Raw genomic sequence first — 20,834 nt, 5'->3', positions numbered from 1 at the left:
TATATAATTTCACAACAACACTAATGAGTGATTTGTTCTTTTATCCTAAAATAATTATGAGTTTCACTCATCAATTCATTCATTTCAATTATTTTATTAGTCATTATACTAATTGGCAACAGCTGTATTTTGTCACAATACAATAATTACTCATCTTTTTAAAAAAAAAAAAAAATAAATAAATAAATGTTATGAATCGACACAATTAATTTTTTTAAACATGATAAAAAAACTGTCGATGAATTGCATTGTTCTTTATTTCTATAAAAATTGCATCTGCGTTTATCTTTTTTTTCATTTATTTCCCGGTAAATAATTTTTTCCTTTAAATATACTGTTCACATAAATAAAAATTTCTTTTATCATAGAACAAAACATATTGCACTTCCTTAAGCAGTAAAAAGCACAGAACACAATGAAAAAATTAATATATTGTAGTAAAATCAGCATAATTAAGTAACTTTGAAGTCATAGGGATGACTAAATAAGGAAAAAAAGTATATATATATATATATACATAATACATTGTGCAAATTAATTGGGACAAAGTAAAAAAAAAAAAACACTCTCAAAAAATTATGTTTTTATTCATTCTGTCCCTTTATGTACACTGATAAATACATATATATTAGTATGAAGAATATCCTGCTTTAGCATAAATTACCTCTTGAAGATGTTTTGACATTGACTCCACTAGATTAATGTACATATTCTTGACTTCATCATCACGCAACCACACCTTTATAGGATTTTTTAACATGCATTCTTTTATTATATTGTCCATCTTACATAAACGTATTTTCAAAATCTTCCACAAGTTCTTAATCAGATTTAACTCAGATGGTGAACTTCCAGGCCTATCAAGTACACTAATTTCAATTTCCAACATGAAAGTTTTGACTGATTTTGAATTATAACAAGGGGCCAAATCATGTTGAAATGTCCCGTCAAAAGTTTACATGAATAGAACCGACACTACGTCGTAATATTTCTATGTACTTGATTGAATTCATCATACCTTTAACAGGAACTAAACTTCTAGTGCCATTTGTCATGAAAAAACTGCAAAACATATGTTTTAGAGGGTGTTTTACAGTTGTTTGGATTTGCTCAGGTCTCAAAAGTTCATTGTCACCTCACCTCATGACATTTGCTTTGTAACCGTGCACAAATAAATGAGTTTCAATCGTCAAATGAGTTCCTCCAATCGTCAGCAGTCCATGATTTATATTTTTGAGCCCATACTAAATGTTTTTCTTCATTTTAGTTATTAAAAATTGTTGATCTTCTTGCCTTCCGGCTGGCTTCCAGAAGCCTACGGTGTAAGATTGAACTGCTAATATCAAAACCAGTTGCCGATAAATTTCTTTTAAACTCTGAACTTGTTTTCCTTGGATTAATTTTACTATTTCTTATTAGAATTTTATCAGTTCTTGAAGTAGTTTTCTATTTGTGCCCGCATTTTCCTCTATTATTTGAATACAATGATCCAGATTCTTTGATTGTTATCAGAATTCTTAAAATACTTGATTTGCCGATACCAACTGCAGAAGCGATATAAATGTGATCTTTAAGAGCAATAATTTTTGCACACTTCCTCAGAATAATAGCCATTTTTAAAAACACAAAAGCAGTACGTGTTACACAGAGCACAAAAGCTAACATCAAAGGCACACAACTGAAACTAACGTACTTCCACATTAAAACCAATCAAACTGCTGTCTTATTGTCAAGGTCAAACAGTCACACTGCCTCAAAGCGGATGAAACTGGTTTAAGGCGGTTTTAGACATAACTGGAAATCACATTTTAGAGAGAAAAAACAGCTTATCCCAACTAATTTGCACAGTATATTATATATTTAGACTAGCAGGCTGTTCTAATGGTTAACTTGTCATCGCAAATCAGTTTAACAGCTAATTTTTTAAGTCGAATATTCTGATGTTCATATCCTTAGTTGCTTTTTATACAGATTTGAATACTAGACAGTGGATACTGGTATACTTTGGTGGTTGGGATTCAATTAACCATACGTCTCAGGAATGTAGGCCTGAGTCTGTACTATGTACGACATGTAATTTACATGTCGTATGTATCACTTTCATCTTATTGGGCCATGGGGAGTTGTTTATTGTATACTAGTTAAACAGAGTGCAATGTTCATATAAGAATAAATAATACATATTAGAAGTACCGCAGAAAAAAGAAAGCAGTTAGAAAGGAATTTGACAGGACAAAAATCAAATGAAAAATAATATTAACACACTACATCATACAGTTAGTCGTTTCCCTCATACCCTCAAATTCTTTTATACCTGATGCTTCATATCAATCCTACATTAATTTTAACAACCAATTTGCTGATTTAAATGCATCCTGTGAATATAAAAATAATATTATAAATAAAAGTGTTAAAAATAAATAAATAAATATATATATATATATATATACGAGGACCATTTAATAATTAAAAAAACAAATAACTGTAGTGAAATTATTATTTATTCAATTACAATGAAATTAAAACTGCTTTTCAACATAATCTTCGGCTGAATTTCGTAAAAGAACAGTTCACCTCAGTGACTGAACCAGTCTTATACCACATATCTGACCTGCTCATTAGTACCACAATAGGCAGTGCCACGTAAAAATTCTGAGAATTAAACAAAAAAAATCTGGTGTTGCAAGATCGGGAGTGTAACGTTGATTTGATCCAACTTTTGAATAGCTGCTCTTATCTTTCAAGAAGAATTGTCGTTGAGAATAAATATGCTTTTTAAGACAGAACTGGGGCATTTCCTCCTTATTGCAGGTTTCACTTTATTACTAGCACTATCACAATCGCACTAACAATTGATTGTACATTCCAAATAATCGTAATAAATTTGTCGTATATAATTCTCAAAACCGCTAGCATTACTTTACCAACTAATGCATGAATTTTGAATTTTTTCCTGGTGGGTGAGCTCGGATGTTTCAATTATAAACGCTGATATTTGTATTGCAGGTCAAAATGATAAATCCCAGTTTCATCTTAAATTGCTATTCAATTAAAATAGAAAGTATTCCCTTCCACTAAAAACCATAGTTCAAGTTCCATACAAATGTAATTGATGAGTTATTCAGAGTCAACCATCTCAAAATCAGGTATACACTGGTGCCATTTACTTCTTTTTTGAAAAATAAAAAAATTATAAATTCTCATAAAATTTGTTTTAATTTAAAGTATAGTAAAATATTCACATGTAAATTTTAACCGGTTTTACTTACAGAAAATAAGGAAAAACCTTATCAAAGCATTTTAAAATTTCTTTCCTATTTAATGAACTTTTTATTTTAGTAGTCGAAGAAAAAAGAACTTTTCTTCTAGCTTTCCTCTTTGTTCTCTTTTTTTCTGGTTACCAAAAATGATCTCTTTAATTACTTTTATATCCCACATAACAAACATTTTATCACAATCATCAACCATTCTCTACACTTCTACCCTACATAATAATGTAAATAGTAAATAGCAAATGATTTTCTTTCTCTTCTCTTCCCATAATGTTGCCTTCACACTTCTCCAAAAATTTCATCCACAAACAAAAGTTTTGACATTAAACTTTTTTTTCATAAGCCATTTAATCCAACTTAAATATTCAAAATAGAAACAAAAAATATATAAATAATTTATTTTTTTAAACAGTGTACTTAAATTTTTCAATTTAAAATCCTAATTAAGCCCAAGTCTATCCATACATAAAATATATATAATAATATTTTATTCAATTTCAGATTACTTTTCCTTTTAATTATTACTAAAGAAAGGTTTTTTTAAGTGTTGTGTCCCTTTTTTAGAATTTTTAAAGAAAATTATATTAATTATAGAAAAAGATACATAAGAATTAATATATATATATATAAATTACAGCACCTTGTGATCTAGAGCATGAACGATTCTCAAGTACTGATAACACAGTTATATAAAATTGTAATAACAAGTTATATAAGAAATACATATAAAAGTGAATCTGCCAGTAATTCTATAAAAACATGACAAAATCTAAAATCAGTGACCCAGTTTTTATAACATTATGAGCAATTCATGAGTGTTGAAGCAGTCTATATTAACATATATATATATATATATATATATATATATATATTTCTTTGGTACTTACGTATTAATGCCACCGCAGCTACAGCTTTATTTAAAAACAAAGTAGTCAATCAGATTTCGGTGGAAAATGAACAGTCTCTTTATTAATTTTAATAAATGGTTATTTATATTTATTTTATAAATATAATTTAACCAAACTTAACTAATTAACACCATAATTTTTTGAGTAGTTATTTAATAAATTCAGTAATTATTGCAATAATTTATTATTTAAATAATCAAAACACTCCTGTTAATTAGTCAAGGTTAGTGAGCGAAGCGAGCGTAAGTTAAGTTATATTTATAAAATAAACAAATATAAATAACCTTTTATTAAAAATTAATAAAGAGACTGTTTTGAATCTATATTAAACTCTACATCGACCCATTTTAGCTGCGGTGGCGTTAATACGTCAGTACCATTTCTTTTTTATTTATTTTTCTTTTTGTTTGTTATGGCTTACTATGAACCATACCAAGTATTTGTTTATTTCCTTTTCTTCCCAGTATTTCTTCATCATCTTAAGCTGGGCTTTTTTCATTCTTCTGATCAGGTATTCAGTTTTGTTTTCTTTCTCTTTGTGCAATCTTGGAGCATCTTGATTACTTTGTACCATCCCCCCCCCCCCGTACTCTTGTTTGTTATCTTCCAATTGTTTCCTTATAATTGATATTATGTAATATAAATAATTATTTCTAAGGATTTTCCATTTCAAATGGAAAATTGCATTTTTAATTAAATAATTTTATTTAAATAAAAGATTGATCTGAGAAAAATGGTAAACTAACATGATCGGAAGCAATCTGTCTATTTGGTAGATTACTCATTGCCTTTATTCACAGGATAAAATATCATCAAGACATAACATTATGGTAGAGCAGACAGGTTAGCATTTCTTTATTAGTGTTTGTGAGATACTAATTCTGCTTACCTGAAGAATTATACAAGGGCTCTTTATTTGGTAACTGAAGGGAGATTAGAATGTGAAGACAAACTAGCAGCTTAAATATCAACTGGATAAAACAAAGGTGCCATTTCCTACTACTCAATAAAATAAGAAAAATCCATGGGAAGACGCTGCTGAAGTCTGCTACATAAAAATAATTTTTAAGAAGGTCGTTCAACTAAGTCTTCTAATTTATTTTTAACATTTAGCTTGAAATTATTTTATTTATTGCAGTCCACAGAAAAAAAAGATAATATTAACTGATCTTCATAGTTTAAAAGCACAATTATGCTTCTAATTGACAATCATAAGCACAAGCTTATCATTCCCAATCATAAAAGAAAACAGTTAAATCATCAAAAAAGTTATTAGATTACCGAGCAATCAAAGATGAAATTTACCCCAATAATAAAACTTAATTTGCTAGTTTTTATATAGAAAATAAAAAAATTAAATCATCAAAAAAAGGCTAAGAAACAATTTTACCAAAAGAAAGAAAATAAAATTACCTTCTAAATAACTTTAATGCATCACTAAAAGGTAGAAATAAACCATTGATTTGTATTACAAATCAATGTTTGGTTTAGATGGTCTAGATTTGAAGTTGGGAATTTTTATATTTTTATGTAAAATATATCATGATATATTTTTTTTGTCTTCAGTCATTTGACTGGTTTGATGCAGCTCTCCAAGATTTCCTATCTAGTGCTAGTCGTTTCATTTCAGTATGCCCCCTACATCCTACATCCCTAACAATTTGTTTTACATATTCCAAACGTGGCCTGTCTACACAATTATTTCCTTCTACCTGTCCTTTCAATATTAAAGCGACTATTCCAGGATGCCTTAGTATGAGGCCTATATGTCTGTCTCTTCTTTTAACTATATTTTTCCAAATGCTTCTTTCTTCATCTATTTGCCACAACACCTCTTCATTTGTTACTTTATCCACCCATCTGATTTTTAACATTCTCCTATAGCACCGCATTTCAAAAGCTTCTAATCTTTTCTTCTCAGATACTCCGATCGTCCAAGTTTCACTTCCATATAAAGTGACACTCCAAACATATACTTTCAAAAATCTTTTCCTAACATTTAAATTAATTTTTGATGTAAACAAATTATATTTCTGACTGAAGGGTTGTTTCGCCTGTGCTATTCTGAATTTTATATCGCTCCTGCTTTGTCCATCTTTAGTAATTCTACTTCCCAAATAACAAAATTCTTCTACCTCCATAATCTTTTCTCCTCCTATTTTCACATTCAGAAATATAAAACAAAAAAAAACAGAAATATAAAACAACAATCTATTCACAACATTTCTCCTCTTTATTGTACAGTTAATAAGCTGAAAGTTAACATATTTCAAATGTAGTATTTAGATATAAGTACACTCAAAAATTATTTTAACAACCCTTTTGAAATTAAAATACGATATTCATAGAATTAAAAAAAATTAGTATTTTCCATATAAAAAAAAACTGATACTGCAGCTAGTACTTTATAAAGCTGATATTAAAATAAAATATCTATAAAACTATTAAAAATATTTACAAAAGATAAATAAAAAAGAAAGGTATATAATTCATATAAATATTCAATCATAACAACTAGCATACATGTGAAAAAATTTTACATTATCATATTAAGTGGTATATTAAATAGATAAAAACATTTTATCCCATAATAAAGGCAAAACTTATCTTATCACAAGTACAATACTTCTTTATATTTATTGTAATTAATATAACATGTAATGCTTAATTAATTATAAATTTTAATAAATCCTTGTAAATTATATTTTTATATGTAATATAAAATAATTTTTTTTTTTTATATTAAAAAAAACTTTTTTTTATATCAGGAAATTTGTTTTTTTTTTAAGATTCACAAATGACAAAAATCCCATAATTCATAAAAATTGTTTACTAATAACAGTTCTTACATTAAATAGATTAATTAAATGATAAGAAAGAAGTTAATTAAATTTTACTTTTAAAATAATTTCTATTTATAATCATGAACATATAAAATCAAATTTATTTTCTATCACAAACTCAAGAGAATTTTTTTGAAGCGATAAAGCAATATATATATATATATATGGGGGTATGTAGTGAAGAGATTTGATTGGCAGTAAGTGTCTTATTTACTGATTAATAAGGCCAAACGTTTGAATGGATACTAAATTTGTCGATTTCCATGGTGGAGTGGTGGTAGCATCTTAGCCTTTCACCTGGAAGTCCTGGGTTCAAATCCTGATCAAGTATGGCATTTACACATCCCACACAAGCATCAAATTTATGTGGTAATATGAAGCCCAGCCCAAAAAAAAAAAAAGATGGATAGATAAACAGACATATACGAGATGTGTGAGAAAAGTAATGAGATTGGTAACACATCGAGCGATCTGGCAACGTTGTGTCTACCGGGCTGTGCTAGACCGGTTTGTTCACCCCTTCCACATGCTCAGTACGAGTTTTAACTCCGTTCAGCCAACACAATATATTTGACAGCGCCAACAGTGAAGTTGTGTGTTACGAAAATGGAGCATCGGAACTTAGAGCACCCTTGTGCAATCAAATTTTGTGTTAAACTTCGGGAATCCGCGAATGTAATCTTTGAAAAGTTGTAACAGGCCTACGGGGAATATCAAGAGCAAAAGGTTTCCGCTGGCACAAATATTTTTGGAAGGCCGAGAACACGTTGAAGATCAACCTCGCTCAGGGAGACCTTCGACTTCAAAATCTGACGAAAACGTTGAGCGTGTGAGGGTTCTCGGGAGATCAGACCATCGTTTAACAATAAGGATGACGAGTGAACGGTTAAATACTTTCACCGTACATCAAATTTTGACATGTAAAAGGTTTGTGCGAAATCGGTGCCGAAAAATTTCACAACGGAACAGAAGGGCAATCGAAAAAACGTGTACGTTGATCTTCTTGAGAGGATCGACAACGACCAAGAATTCTTCAATCGTGTAATCACAAGTGATAAATGTTGGATGTTTGAGTACGATCCTGAAACAAAGCGGAAAAGCGAAGAGTAGCACACTCCGTCATCTCCTCGACCGAAAAAATGTCGAATGAGCAAATCAAAGGTCAAAACCGTGCCGATTTGCTTTTTCGACAGTAGGGGTATCGTACGTAAAGAATTTGTTCCTTCAGGACAAACTGTCAACCAAGTATTTTACAAAGGTGTCTTGGAAAGGCTCAGGAAAAGAGTGATTCGCTTGAGACCAGACATTGCAGACAAGCGGATGCTTCATTATGAAAATGCCCCGTGTCACACGGCCATTTCCATCACAGAATTTTTAATTTCAAAACGCATTCCTACGGTTCCTTAACCCCCCCCCCCATTCACTTGATTTCAGTCCTTGTGACTTTTTTCTTTTCCCAAAATTGAAACATGTCTTAAAAGGAAGTCATTTTCGAACTCTGGAGAACATTCAAAAGACTGTGATCGACCGGTTAAAAGCCCTACTAGTTGAAGCCTTCCAGCGCTGCTACTAAGAGTGGGAACAACGACTCCACCGGTGTATAGCTGCCCAAGGGAACTATTTTGAAGGGAATAATATTGTTGTTTGAAAAAAATATAAACTTTGGTAAGTAAAAAGTCAGTCTCATTACTTTTCACACACACCTCGTATTTTATGTCAATCAGTATTTAATTAGACATATATATAATACCAGGAAGAGATCAAGGAGGCAAGCTGATCAATGAATAAAACCAGAAACTACCCCAAAATTTACCAGGATGGATCAAAACAAACTTTATAATTAAATATTAAATATCGTTTAAGGAATTGAAATTATTTTATCAATTTCTAGTCGTCTGGCTAAAACATTTTTACAACACTTCAAAAACAATCACACAATACACAAAGAGAAATAAATATATAAAGTTATATAATCCTGTACTGATGAAATCATACTCTAATACAAATTTAATATTCCCTATATCCATTAAAAGATTTACGAGGCAACTTACATTTCATCACAAATATGATATAACAATCAATTAACTTTTTTGACATCACCAAATCCAAAATAAACACACCAATATAAAACTACAAAACACCAACTAATAAAATATACAACAAAATAAAAAATACACTTAGTATTATAAAGATAAAAATTACAACAAACAGTCACAAAAATAACAAACAATTTCAGAAAAATATTCATTGTGCCACTTTTAAAATTTTCAGAAAAGATATGTAATACTAATATAACACAGCGATAAACACAGAAAACTAGAAAAAAACCAAATTAAACAGCAGTTATATAGCATTAAATAATACACTAGACGAATAGGAAGCACATTTAAAAACAGATTTTTCTAGTATAACTACATAAACAGCAAAATAAAATTCACAAATCATTTTTTCTCTAGAACATAAAAACTTACATCTCAATATATTTGAACAGGATGAAATTTATTAACATAAAATTTTACTAAAAACATATTAAAAAGGTAGTTTACAAGATGTGTATCAGGTAGAATAATACAATAACTTATACTAATTTTTATGTTACAATTTGAATGTGCAACCCCTTTAATATAATCCCAATTTGCATTTATATTTTTATATGTATTCAATCTTATTTTTCATTAGTTAAAGGCATAAAAGAGATCAGCTATTTTTGACGCCATTTTTTTTCTTTACTGCATCAATCAATCAAAATATGTTCCTTTAAGCAGAGACTTCACTTTTGGTAAAAGAAAAAGTTTCAAATTGGAAAATATGGAGAATGTTCCAACACAGTAATGTATGCGAAAAACTGCTTAAAAATTAAACCATTTTTCCACAGTTCTGATAGTTTTTCCTCTCAGTTTCGTCAAAATTTCCTTACAAATACTTTTTCACTGTTGTCCTTTCTGGAAAAAATTCTTCCAAAACTACACCCTTGACATAAAAAAAACATGAGCTCAGCTTCGAATGTCGATTAGCTTTGTCACGTTTTTTTACATTCGTGTTGAAAATATTGTTTTCATTGCATTGGCTGTTATTTCATACAATGAAGACCCATGTTTCATTAAAAGTTATGATTATTTTTAAATGTTTAGGGTCAGCAACAAGTGTCTACAGAATAACAGCTCAAATTTCTTTGCAGCAATCTTTTTTCTGTTATATAAGAACCCTAGGAATTATCTTGGCATAACTTTCTTTATATTGAGATTCTGATGTTCAGTTTTACAAACAGTGTTTTGTAAATCTTTGTACAAACTATAATTCAGAAATTCTCAAATTGAATCTAGCTAATTTTTTTTTTGTATATTCTCTGCAGTTCTTAAAGTGGAATATCTCTATTTTTAATATTCAACTAAAGAAATTTAAAAAATATAACTATAAAACCTGGAAAATAGGGTAAACAATTTTTTTTAAATTTTATTTCATTTTAAATAAAAATAAATTTTCTTCATAAAATAATCTCATTAGAATTTAATTGCTCTAGAAAATTACCAGGAGGGATGAAATGAAATGACAAAAAAATTTAATATTGCTGAGCAGATTTTTATTATCACATTTTAGTAACAAAGATTTCTTTAAAAAATAATAAAGAAAAAATTTTATATAAAAAATAATACGAAATAAAATAATTTATTTCTATATTATTAAAAATTCATAACGAAAGTGAAATTTGAGTTATTATTCCAAACATAATCATTTTCAAGAAAAATGCATAACAAAAAACAGGTTGTATGTTTATTATTAGATATTTTGTAATATGACAATGACACATTTCTGTTAAATAGACGGTAAGTCTACGCAAACATTTAAACATAAATAAGAATTTAAAAGTCACTGATTCGCATTGCCAAATGACTCAACAGATAATATGATGTCATATTTATGTCTATGTATGTGTAAGGTATGAATAAACTTATTCGCCGCACGTAAATAAAAACGTTACATTAATGATTTATCAGAGAATTTTACACAGGTATTATAAAAAAGTTAAATAATATTAACAGAAACTTCTTTTTCAAACATGAAATCAAACTGTTAAAACGGTTGATATTTTGAATTAACTGAAACGTAAACAATTTTTTTTATAACTCGCATGTGCATGTCTGTAATAAATTTTGATGACACACCCAAAGTTAAATAAAAATATAAATAATATAATATAATACAACTATACATTAATTTCTTACAGAATACAAATTAATGTAGCATATTATACCTTTTACGGAGGTTGTCCATAAATTTATCCATTGTAATTTCGTCCAAAAGGACGAAATCGCGAATTCCCACTTCATCTTGTGTCGCCATGACTAACCTACAAACACATCTAACTCCAGCCGACAAAGAAGTTACAATACACTACTACAAAAATACAACATAACTAGACAGAAGTTACTGAAGTACTGAGACCTCGTAAGTGCATAAATTACGTCATCAACCAGTAGTATAAATAAACAAGTGGAACTCTTCCGCTATCTAACGGAAAATTAATAAACTAAATATCCTACCGATGTGTAGTAGTACTTAAAATAGAATTATATTTTCATAGAAAATTAAAAACAGGATATACGCTATCAATCTTATTTATTAACCATTGATAATTTATATTTAAAAAAAAAACCGATAAATAAGTATTTTCCTGTTTCTAATTGAATTAGTTTCGTATATTATTATTATTATTATAATAGCACTTTTCTATTTAGTAATCTCGCGAAAACATAAAAATGTACTTATAGCTTGCATAATAGCAACTATTATGCAAAATGATACATTTGATGCAAAATTAAATTGTACTCTTTTGCCTTGAAGAATATTATTAAACTTTTAAGTTTGTCATTTTTATTAAATATTTATTATTGCCTATGTAAGAGGGTAATTTTTTTTCAAGATCCGATTGGTCAAGAAATTAAAACCACAGGGAAAATAATTTTTTTTTTTTTGTAAAAAGTACTTACATAGTTACGCGATTTCTCTACATAGTCGCCACTCCGAATTAAACATTTGTCGTAGAGTGGTACCAATTTTCAAATACCCTCGTCATAGAATAAGGGCTCGTACACATGAAGCGACTGTCGCGACGTTAATCGCACGACTGCAAAATAAGACGTGCATACACATTCAGGCGTAAATCGCGCGATTTCCCAATACTACTGTAGCTGTTCAGCCGGGAATTTTATGTCATTATTAAATAAAAATGGAAGTTGAAGAGGTTGTGAGTTTGTTACCAGCGATACCGTCGTCGCAGGCAAAGACAGAGGGTGCATCCAGTTTTAAGAGATAAACTGACGCATAGTTTATTTGTAACACTACCCAAAATTACGAGAATACGAACCGAAATTCTTCGATAACTTCCGAATGTCCACAAAAATTTTTGATGCTTTATTAAAGTCGATAGAAGACGATATTTCACCGAGTATGAATTATGTGAGACATGCGATTGGAGCTGAAGAAAAACTCGTAATAACTTTGAGGTAAGTCATTTACTTTATTAATATTTAAGATATTATTTTAATTAATATTGTACAAAACTGAAATGATTATGAATATAAATAATAAGAATACAATTAATATAAAATTTTAATATACCTGATCACGCCCGAATGAAAACAAACATCTTGCAGTCGTGGATAAAATGAAAGAGGAATAAGACAATTTGAAATAGAAAAAAATGTTATCTTGAAATACGAAATAAACTTACAGTAATAACTAGTAACTAACACTAAAACAATAAATTCGCATTATTCTAGTGAGAGTTGCGTTAATTATACAGATGTATTAATTGTATAGATCTATTTCAGAACTATGATTAGAAATTACGCTTTCTGCTGGTGACGGTATTGATGCAACAACAACCGGGTTAGTGCTTGTTTTAACGTCGGTAATTATTTGACTATATTCTATAGGTGTGTACTGTGTAGATGAGTTGGAAAAATTGGATGGAAATGTTGTATAATCTTGACTGTACGGTTGATTGGGATTTTGATTGGTATTGTTTGAGTAGGATGGATGAATGATGGGTGACTGATTGGAGGGGGATTATAGAAATCCTGCCTTCGTTGTAAGACTTCCATTAGCTGTATTTTCGTTCTCATTTGGGCACGATCAGGCACCTTTTTAAGTTCTTTAAACAAAGACATACAAAATAGCTAATCATCATCCACATTATTCAGTTGTTCTTCCCGTGCTGCGACACTCCTCGCCAAAATATCTGCGAAGTGCTTGTCCACAGGGTTCATTTTGATTTTCTTATTTTTTGCAACAGGAAAAACGTCCGAGTCAGTGTCGGTCGGAAGAATTTCAGCCGAGTCGTCGTCTAGATTACTAATTGTTTCCTTATTGTTAACAGAGTTTTCAAGAAAACGTAAACGAGTAAAGTAAACGTAAGGATTTCCATTACTAGCTGCGGACCCTGTCTTGGTTTTTTTTTTGTTTTTTCAACTCCCTGGCAAAACAGTCTCTAATATTTTTCCATTTTTTTTTGTAAATGAGAAACTGAAAATAATAAATGCATATAGAAAAATAACTTTACTAATATTCAGTAATCAGAAAGACATCTATTTAAGGGACAAATTTGAACTTCCTGAAACAATTGAAAATTGAAGTCGTGAAAATAATGAAAACCTTTTTTATAGTCTACACAACAGAATTTTTTTCCAAACAAAAAATTTATGAGTAAATTTTTATTAATTTAAATATACAGGGTCATTCACAGGAACCGTATGTTTTTGAAGTGGGTTGTACTCGGGCGATCGTGGTGGGAGGGGCACGTGGCTGGTGTCTGACGTTTCCTTTGTTCATAGCATTTACATTTTAGTCGTTGAGATGGAGCCGTGGACGCTAGACCAACGCCTGTACGCGTATGACAGTTTTGTGCGAAATGACGAATCCGTAACTGCTGTTCAGCGAGATTTCCGCCGTCAGTTTAATATCCATCGTAATGCAAGTGTCCCTTCTCGTAACAATATATTGCGACGGGTAAACAACCTTCGAACAAGCGGTTCAATATTGAAGAAAACGCCACCGGGTCCCCGACGAACTGCTAGCACTCCGGAGAACATTGAACGAGTAAGGGAAACCATTGTCATAAGCCCACGCCGCTCTATTCAGAGGCATTCAGCAGCGCTTCAAATGAGCACAAGTACGGTAAGACGAATTCTGCATACAGACCTACATTTCCATCCTTACAAGATAGGCGTCGTGCAGCAGTTAAACGAGCAAGATTTCACGCAGCGATTACAATTTTGTCGACAAATGCTTACCGTTTTTGAAGAAAATGAAAATTTGTTATCTTTAATGAGTGACGAAGTCCATTTTCATCTGAATGGCTTCGTCAACCAACAGAATTGCCGGTATCGGGCAGAAAGAAACCCGCATCAGCTTCACGAGAGACCACTTCATAGCCCAAAGGTGACTGTTTGGTGTGCAATAGGAAAGGTCGGTGCTATTGGACCGTATTTTTTTTAAGAAAATGACGCTGCCGTAACTGTAACAGCTGATCGTTACGTTGCGATGTTGAATACGTTTTTCATCCCTGAGTTACGAAACCGGGGAATCGATTTTCAAAATGTGTTATTCCAGCAAGATGGAGCTATTTACAGCGCACACAGTGAGGGTAACGATGGCTGTTCTCCGTAACTTGTTTCCGGGACGGATCGTTTTCAGATTTGGCGACATTCCTTGGCCCCCCTCGGTCCCTGTAATTTAACAAGTGTTTCAGTACCAATAAAACTTTTTTAAAGTAAATATTCAATTTTCTATGATTTTTTTTAAAACATCCGGTTCCCGTGAATGACCTTGTATTTTCCAATAATTTCGACCAATTCTAATCTCACTTGTTTGTCTGTTTTTTCCAGTTAGTTGGCTACCGGATGCTCATTCGGTCATCTGAAATATTGTTACCGTATTGGCAAGTCTACAGTCGCAAAATTGGTACGGCAAGTATGTTCAGCAATATGGAAAAGATTAAAATACATTTATATACCTGAACCTACAAAAGAGAAGCGGGAAGAAGTTTCAGAGGGTTTCTGCAAATACGCTAATTTTCCAAATTGCATCGGGGCTGTCGATGGTAAGCACATAAGGTATGGTAAGCACATTGTATCTGTACAACCTACAGATACTGGCTCCCTATACTATAACAATAAAAAGTATTTCTCAGTTTTGTTATTGGCAGTATGCGATGCTAATTACAGTTACCTCTTCGTAGACATCAGGGCATATGGGAAAAGTAGAGACTCGTCAGTGTTTCAAGAATCAATTACTGTACCGAAAATTAATTAACGGTTCGTTAAATATTCCTGATCCAAAAACAAAACCAATATGTAGAAGTGACGTAGCAGGTTTACCCCACGTATTCGTAGGAGATGACGCCTTCAGGATCACTGACAACATCATGCGACCCTACGTTGGCAAATTACTGACAAACAAAAATAAAATTTTTATTTTTAGTTTGTCAGCAAGACAAACGTTTTGTTAACAAGAGCTAAACGATTTATTGAATGCACTTTTGGCATAATGACGAACAATTGGCGCATATTCCACAGATCGTTAAATGTTAACGTACATTTCACAGAAGAAATAATTCAGGCTTGTTATGTTTTACACAATTATGTCAGAAAGAGGGATAGTTAAAAATTTGAAGATACACTTTACGGGTCTTCATTAACTAACGAGGAAAAAATTAATGTTCCACGAGTAAGTTTATTGCTATCCAAAAAAAGATAAGTATGCTGAATATTTTGTTACAGATGGAAAATTACCATGGCAGGACGAGAAAATATAAATATCAGTGATCATAAAATAGAAACATGTAGGCCAAGTTCTATCATGTAAATAAAAAAAATGTAATCCATGATAATAAAAGTGTTTTTTATAATAACAGCTTGAAGTTATTCAATTTATTCCTTCTTTCTTTTTCCTGTTTAGCCTCCGGTAACTACCTTTCAGATAATACTTCAGAGGATGATATGTATGAGTGGAAATGAAGTGTAGTCTTGTACATTCTCAGTTCGACCAATCCTGAGATGTGTGGTTAATTGAAACCCAACCACCAAAGAAAGAACACCGGTATCCAAGATCTAGCATTCAAATCCATGTAAAAATAACTGGCTTTACTAGGACTTGAACGCTGGAATTTTTGATGTAAACAAATTATATTTCTGACTCAAGGGTTGTTTCACCTGTGCTATTCGGCATTTTATATCGCTCCTGCTTCGTCCATCTTTAGTAATTCTACTTCCCAAATAACATAATTCTTCTACCTCCATAATCTTTTCTCCTCCTATTTTCACATTCAGTGGTCCATCTTTGTTATTTCTACTACATTTCATTACTTTTGTTTTGTTCTTGTTTATTTTCATGCGATAGTTCTTGCGTAGGACTTCATCTATGCCGTTCATTGTTTCTTCTAAATCCTTTTTACTCTCGGCTAGAATTACTATATCATCAGCAAATCGTAGCATCTTTATCTTTTCACCTTGTACTGTTACTCCGAATCTAAATTGTTCTTTAACATCATTACCTGCTAGTTCCATGTAAAGATTAAAAAGTAATGGAGACAGGGAACACCCTTTCTTATGTTCTTCAATTGTTACTGTTGCTGTTTTGTTCCTGTACATGTTAGCAATTGCTCTTCTATCTCTGTATTTGAACCCTAATTTTTTAAAAATGCTGAACATTTTATTCCAGTCTACGTTATCGAATGGCTTTTCTAGGTCTATAAACGCCAAGTATGTTGGTTTGTTTTTCTTTAATCTTCCTTCTACTATTAATCTGAGGCCTAAAATTGCTTCTCTTGTCCCTATACTTTTCCTGAAACCAAATCGGTCCTCTCCTAACACTTCCTCCACTCTCCTCTCAATTCTTCTGTATAGAATTCTAATTAAGATTTTTGATGCATGACTAGTTAAACTAATTGTTCTGTATTCTTCACATTTATCTGCCCCTGCTTTCTTTGGTATCATTACTATAACACTTTTTTTGAAGTCAGACGGAAATTCCCCTTTTTCATAAATATTACACGTAAAAAAAACTGTATTAGTGTATTGTAATTTCATCAGTGCAACAGTTTGGTCACCACAGGACTCAAAACTTTCAGAAATATGCTGGTTTCAAAATTGTCGACTCCATCTTAAAAATAATAGATTTAGCTGGTTGGTTACCCGTGGTCATTCATATGAGTAAAAAAGTATTTTGCATGGTTCTTAGCATTACCAGACAAATGCAATGAACTATACATTGTTTCTCATTTTTTTAAATTTAAAAAAAATTTTTAATGATTTAAATTTTTTTTTGTATTATTTGTGTAATAATTTATGAACATCATAATCTAAATTGTAGATTGTATATATTTACAGTTTTTTTTTACTGGAGTGTATATAAATAAACCATTGTCACAGGAGACTCTTCAGCAAGCCACAAATTTGTCACGGTCAGAACCATTAAATAAATTTCACAATGGTCCATACGGTTAGGAACGAAAATTACCAAATCCGTCCATAAATGAAACTTAAAATTTATAACCGCCACTAAATAACCGATGAAATCCGCCCGATAATAGAAAGATACAGCAGCAAGGGACATTGTCCAGGCTCTGCCAACTGTAGGGAGAAATATTGAAACTCCCGCCATTCTTGCGTTCCGTTCCAGGGCCTCTACCCACGCAGGAACGGCATAAATAGAAGAAGCCACAGTCAGCATTACAGGTCGTTTAGAACACTGATTCCCAAAGTGGACCCTCAGGGGCCCACGGGAGACACGATGGGGGTGTACGTTGGCGTGACAAAAAAATGGGGGTTCACAATTCGTAAGCGGGGGTCCACGAAAATTCATCTGGTTTCGATAGTGAAGAACCAAAATGTTGGCTTGACTTTGCGTATCGATCTAGGCAGATAATATTTTGAGAAGCTCAGCGACTGTTACTTGTAAAAACTTACATATTTCATATTCAGTACAACGAACGTGTCTAGACGTGCAAAGGGACGAAATACGACTTGTGGCGTGTGTGCTAGCAATCTTAGATGAACTTGTTTGATTCTTCGCTAATATAAATACGATTGCCAAGGATAAACGTTACTCATTTGTTTCCGGAATTTCGAAAAGAAAAGTGAATAGATGTTAGCGTTTGCCAGTGTCGGAAAAAGTAATAAGTACTTACCTGCTTTTTTGTTATACTTACTTTTATTTTATTTATTTATTTGACAATTTATTGTACACGTCAGTAAACAAAAAATGCACAAATTACAAAAAAATACGTAGGTACAAAAGGCGAGGCTTATTCCTAAAAGAAATCTCTTCCAACCCACCTGCGATAAAGATATATTTATGTTGTAATAAGTATATTTGTAATGTTTGCGTGTAGTAGGTACGTATTAAAAATTAAATACTGAACAGAGCCATTATTAGAGACTTCCCTAAAAGAACAGAAAGCCGAGAAAGGTTGAACTTTTTGTCCCTACTTTATTAGTAATATTTTTTTTACCCGACTGTGTGGTGGTTCACTAATAATTATATACATTTATACAACGTGTTACAACCGGGAAATGTTATGTTCAGGATCAGTTTTTAAGTCGATGATTCTAATAGTTTCTTTTTATATATCTGAAAAAAAATTTAGACCAAAAATTATTAAAAAATCAGTAAAAAGTGGTCAAATCACAATATTGAAACGTCGCGGTCTACGCTACCTACGCGACATCACAATATTGTAATGTGACCACTTTTTACTGTCTCCGTTTAAAGATTTATTAATTTTTGGTCTAAATTTTTTCCCAGATATATAAAAAAACTATTGCAATCGACTTAAAAAATGATCCTGAACATACAATTTCCCGGTTGTAACACTTATTCTGTAACACGTTGTATATTTTCATAAATTGTACCTGTCTTTACATATTTGTAACGTGCATCAAAGTAATAAATAAATGATTAAAATCGCAGAGTTGTGATATCAAAATATTGGTTATTTAACAGTATTTTCTATAGAATTTACAGAAATATATCAAAATATAATTAATGAAAAAATGTTTTACATCACATTAAAATCGGTTCAGCCATTTTCATAAGACTTTATTATGGATCTTACCGATTTATTGCTTTTAATAATTAGAATCAGTTTGCCGCTGGTACTTTATTTCATTGCAATAATTAATTAATCCTATTCTGTTAAAATAGTCATATCCTGTTACGTAAGACCGCCTTGAGATTACTAAAACAAAGTTTTTGTTTTATTTACCGGTAGGTAACTGATACGAAACATGGCTGAATCTAAGAAGAAATGTCGACTGTACAGTGTTGATTATTTAAAATTTGAATTTCTTCCATCAAAGGCAGACAAGCGATTGCCTATATGCCTTTTTTGCAGCAAAATTTTGAGCAATGACTCTATGAAACCATCGAAGCTCGAAGATCATCTAAGAAGGTGTCATCCTGATAAAATAGGTAAAGATCTAAAATATTTTCAAACATTGAAGGAAAAATATGAAAAGAGACCTACCGTGCACAGTATGTTTGCTTCAACGTCTGAAAGTAACGATGATGGCATGCGGGCATCGTACAATATTTCATTACTTATAGCGAAATCTGGAAAACCGCACACCATTGGAGAACAGTTAATTTTACCCGCTGTTGAAGAGGTTTTAAAAACTGTTCTGCACAAATCTCCATTTGACATACTCAAAAGAATTCCTTTGAGTAACAACACTGTACAAAGACGTATTGATGAAATGAGCTATGATATTGAAAGTTTCTTGTGTAATTATCTGCAAACAACTCATTTTTCTATTCAACTGGACGAGTCAACTTTACCTGGTAATGAAGCATTATTATTGGCATATGTTCGATTTGTTATGGATGAAGAAATTCATGAAGAGCTACTATTCGCGAAAACTTGGGAGACGGACACTAAAGGTGAATCAATATTTAATGTCCTGAGTGATTTTTTTAACGAAAAATCAATTCCATTCACAAACGTCATTTCGGTGGCAACAGATGGCGCTCCTGCCATGGTCGGGCGATATCGTGGGTTTATAAGCCATCTTAAAAGAATTATACCAGAGGTAACTGCAATTCACTGTGTCATCCACCGACAACACCTAGTAGTGAAAAATCTGAGTGATAGATTGCACCAATCGCTTCAAATTGTAATTAACGCTGTTAACAAGATAAGAAGCAATGCATTGAATACGCGTTTATTTGCCCAATTGTGCGATGAAAATGATGAAGATTTCCAACGATTGCTCTTACATACTGAAGTACGCTGGTTGTCAAAAGGTGCATGTTTAACAAGATTTTACTCACTTTTTGAATCAGTTTTAGAGTTTCTGGAAGGTAAAGATTCAGATTTAAAAGAAAAGCTGATCACTTTGAAAGCTGACATCGTGTATTTGACAGATTTGTCCAAAAAATTTAATGACATTAACTTACAAGGGGACAGTATCAATTTAATAAAAACAAAGGGTGTAATTTCAGCTTTTCTTGGAAAATTGAAATTTATGAAGCAAAATATTAGTCGGCGCGTATTTTCCCAGTTTTCAAACTTGTCACAGGTAGAATGCCTTGATGAGGATATTCAGACATACGTTCAACATTTAATTGCCCTGCATGATGACTTCAAAATCAGATTTGAAGATATTCTGACGATGGAAATACCACCATGGATCATAAATCCATTTGATGAACCGGAAGTGGAGAATGTGATATTACAAGAGGTGCTACTCGAGCTTAGCACTAATGAGGAGCTGAAGGTGAAATTTAAAAGAGGGTATCAAACATTTTGGCTG

General features: G+C 31.6%; 1 protein-coding gene across 2 annotated transcripts in view; it reads right to left on the bottom strand.

The window, feature by feature from the left end:
- Myo31DF (Unconventional myosin ID) overlaps positions 1-11,442 on the bottom strand; it is a 96,026-nt gene extending 84,584 nt beyond the window's left edge. For both annotated transcript variants that reach the window (XR_012758718.1, XM_075381395.1), the window contains exon 1: positions 11,276-11,442. Coding sequence is in view for 1 of the 2 variants with exons in the window: in XM_075381395.1 (XP_075237510.1) it covers positions 11,276-11,364 (89 nt within the window). In the remaining variant the exon portion in view is untranslated. The remainder of the gene's footprint in view (positions 1-11,275) is intronic.
- Between the last annotated feature and the right edge of the window lie 9,392 nt (positions 11,443-20,834).

The sequence above is a fragment of the Lycorma delicatula genome, chromosome 13 (assembly GCF_047948215.1).
Source record: "Lycorma delicatula isolate Av1 chromosome 13, ASM4794821v1, whole genome shotgun sequence".
Lineage (NCBI taxonomy): Eukaryota > Metazoa > Arthropoda > Insecta > Hemiptera > Fulgoridae > Lycorma > Lycorma delicatula.
Note: the sequence above shows the minus strand (reverse complement) of the source record. Positions and strands in the feature narration are given on the sequence as shown.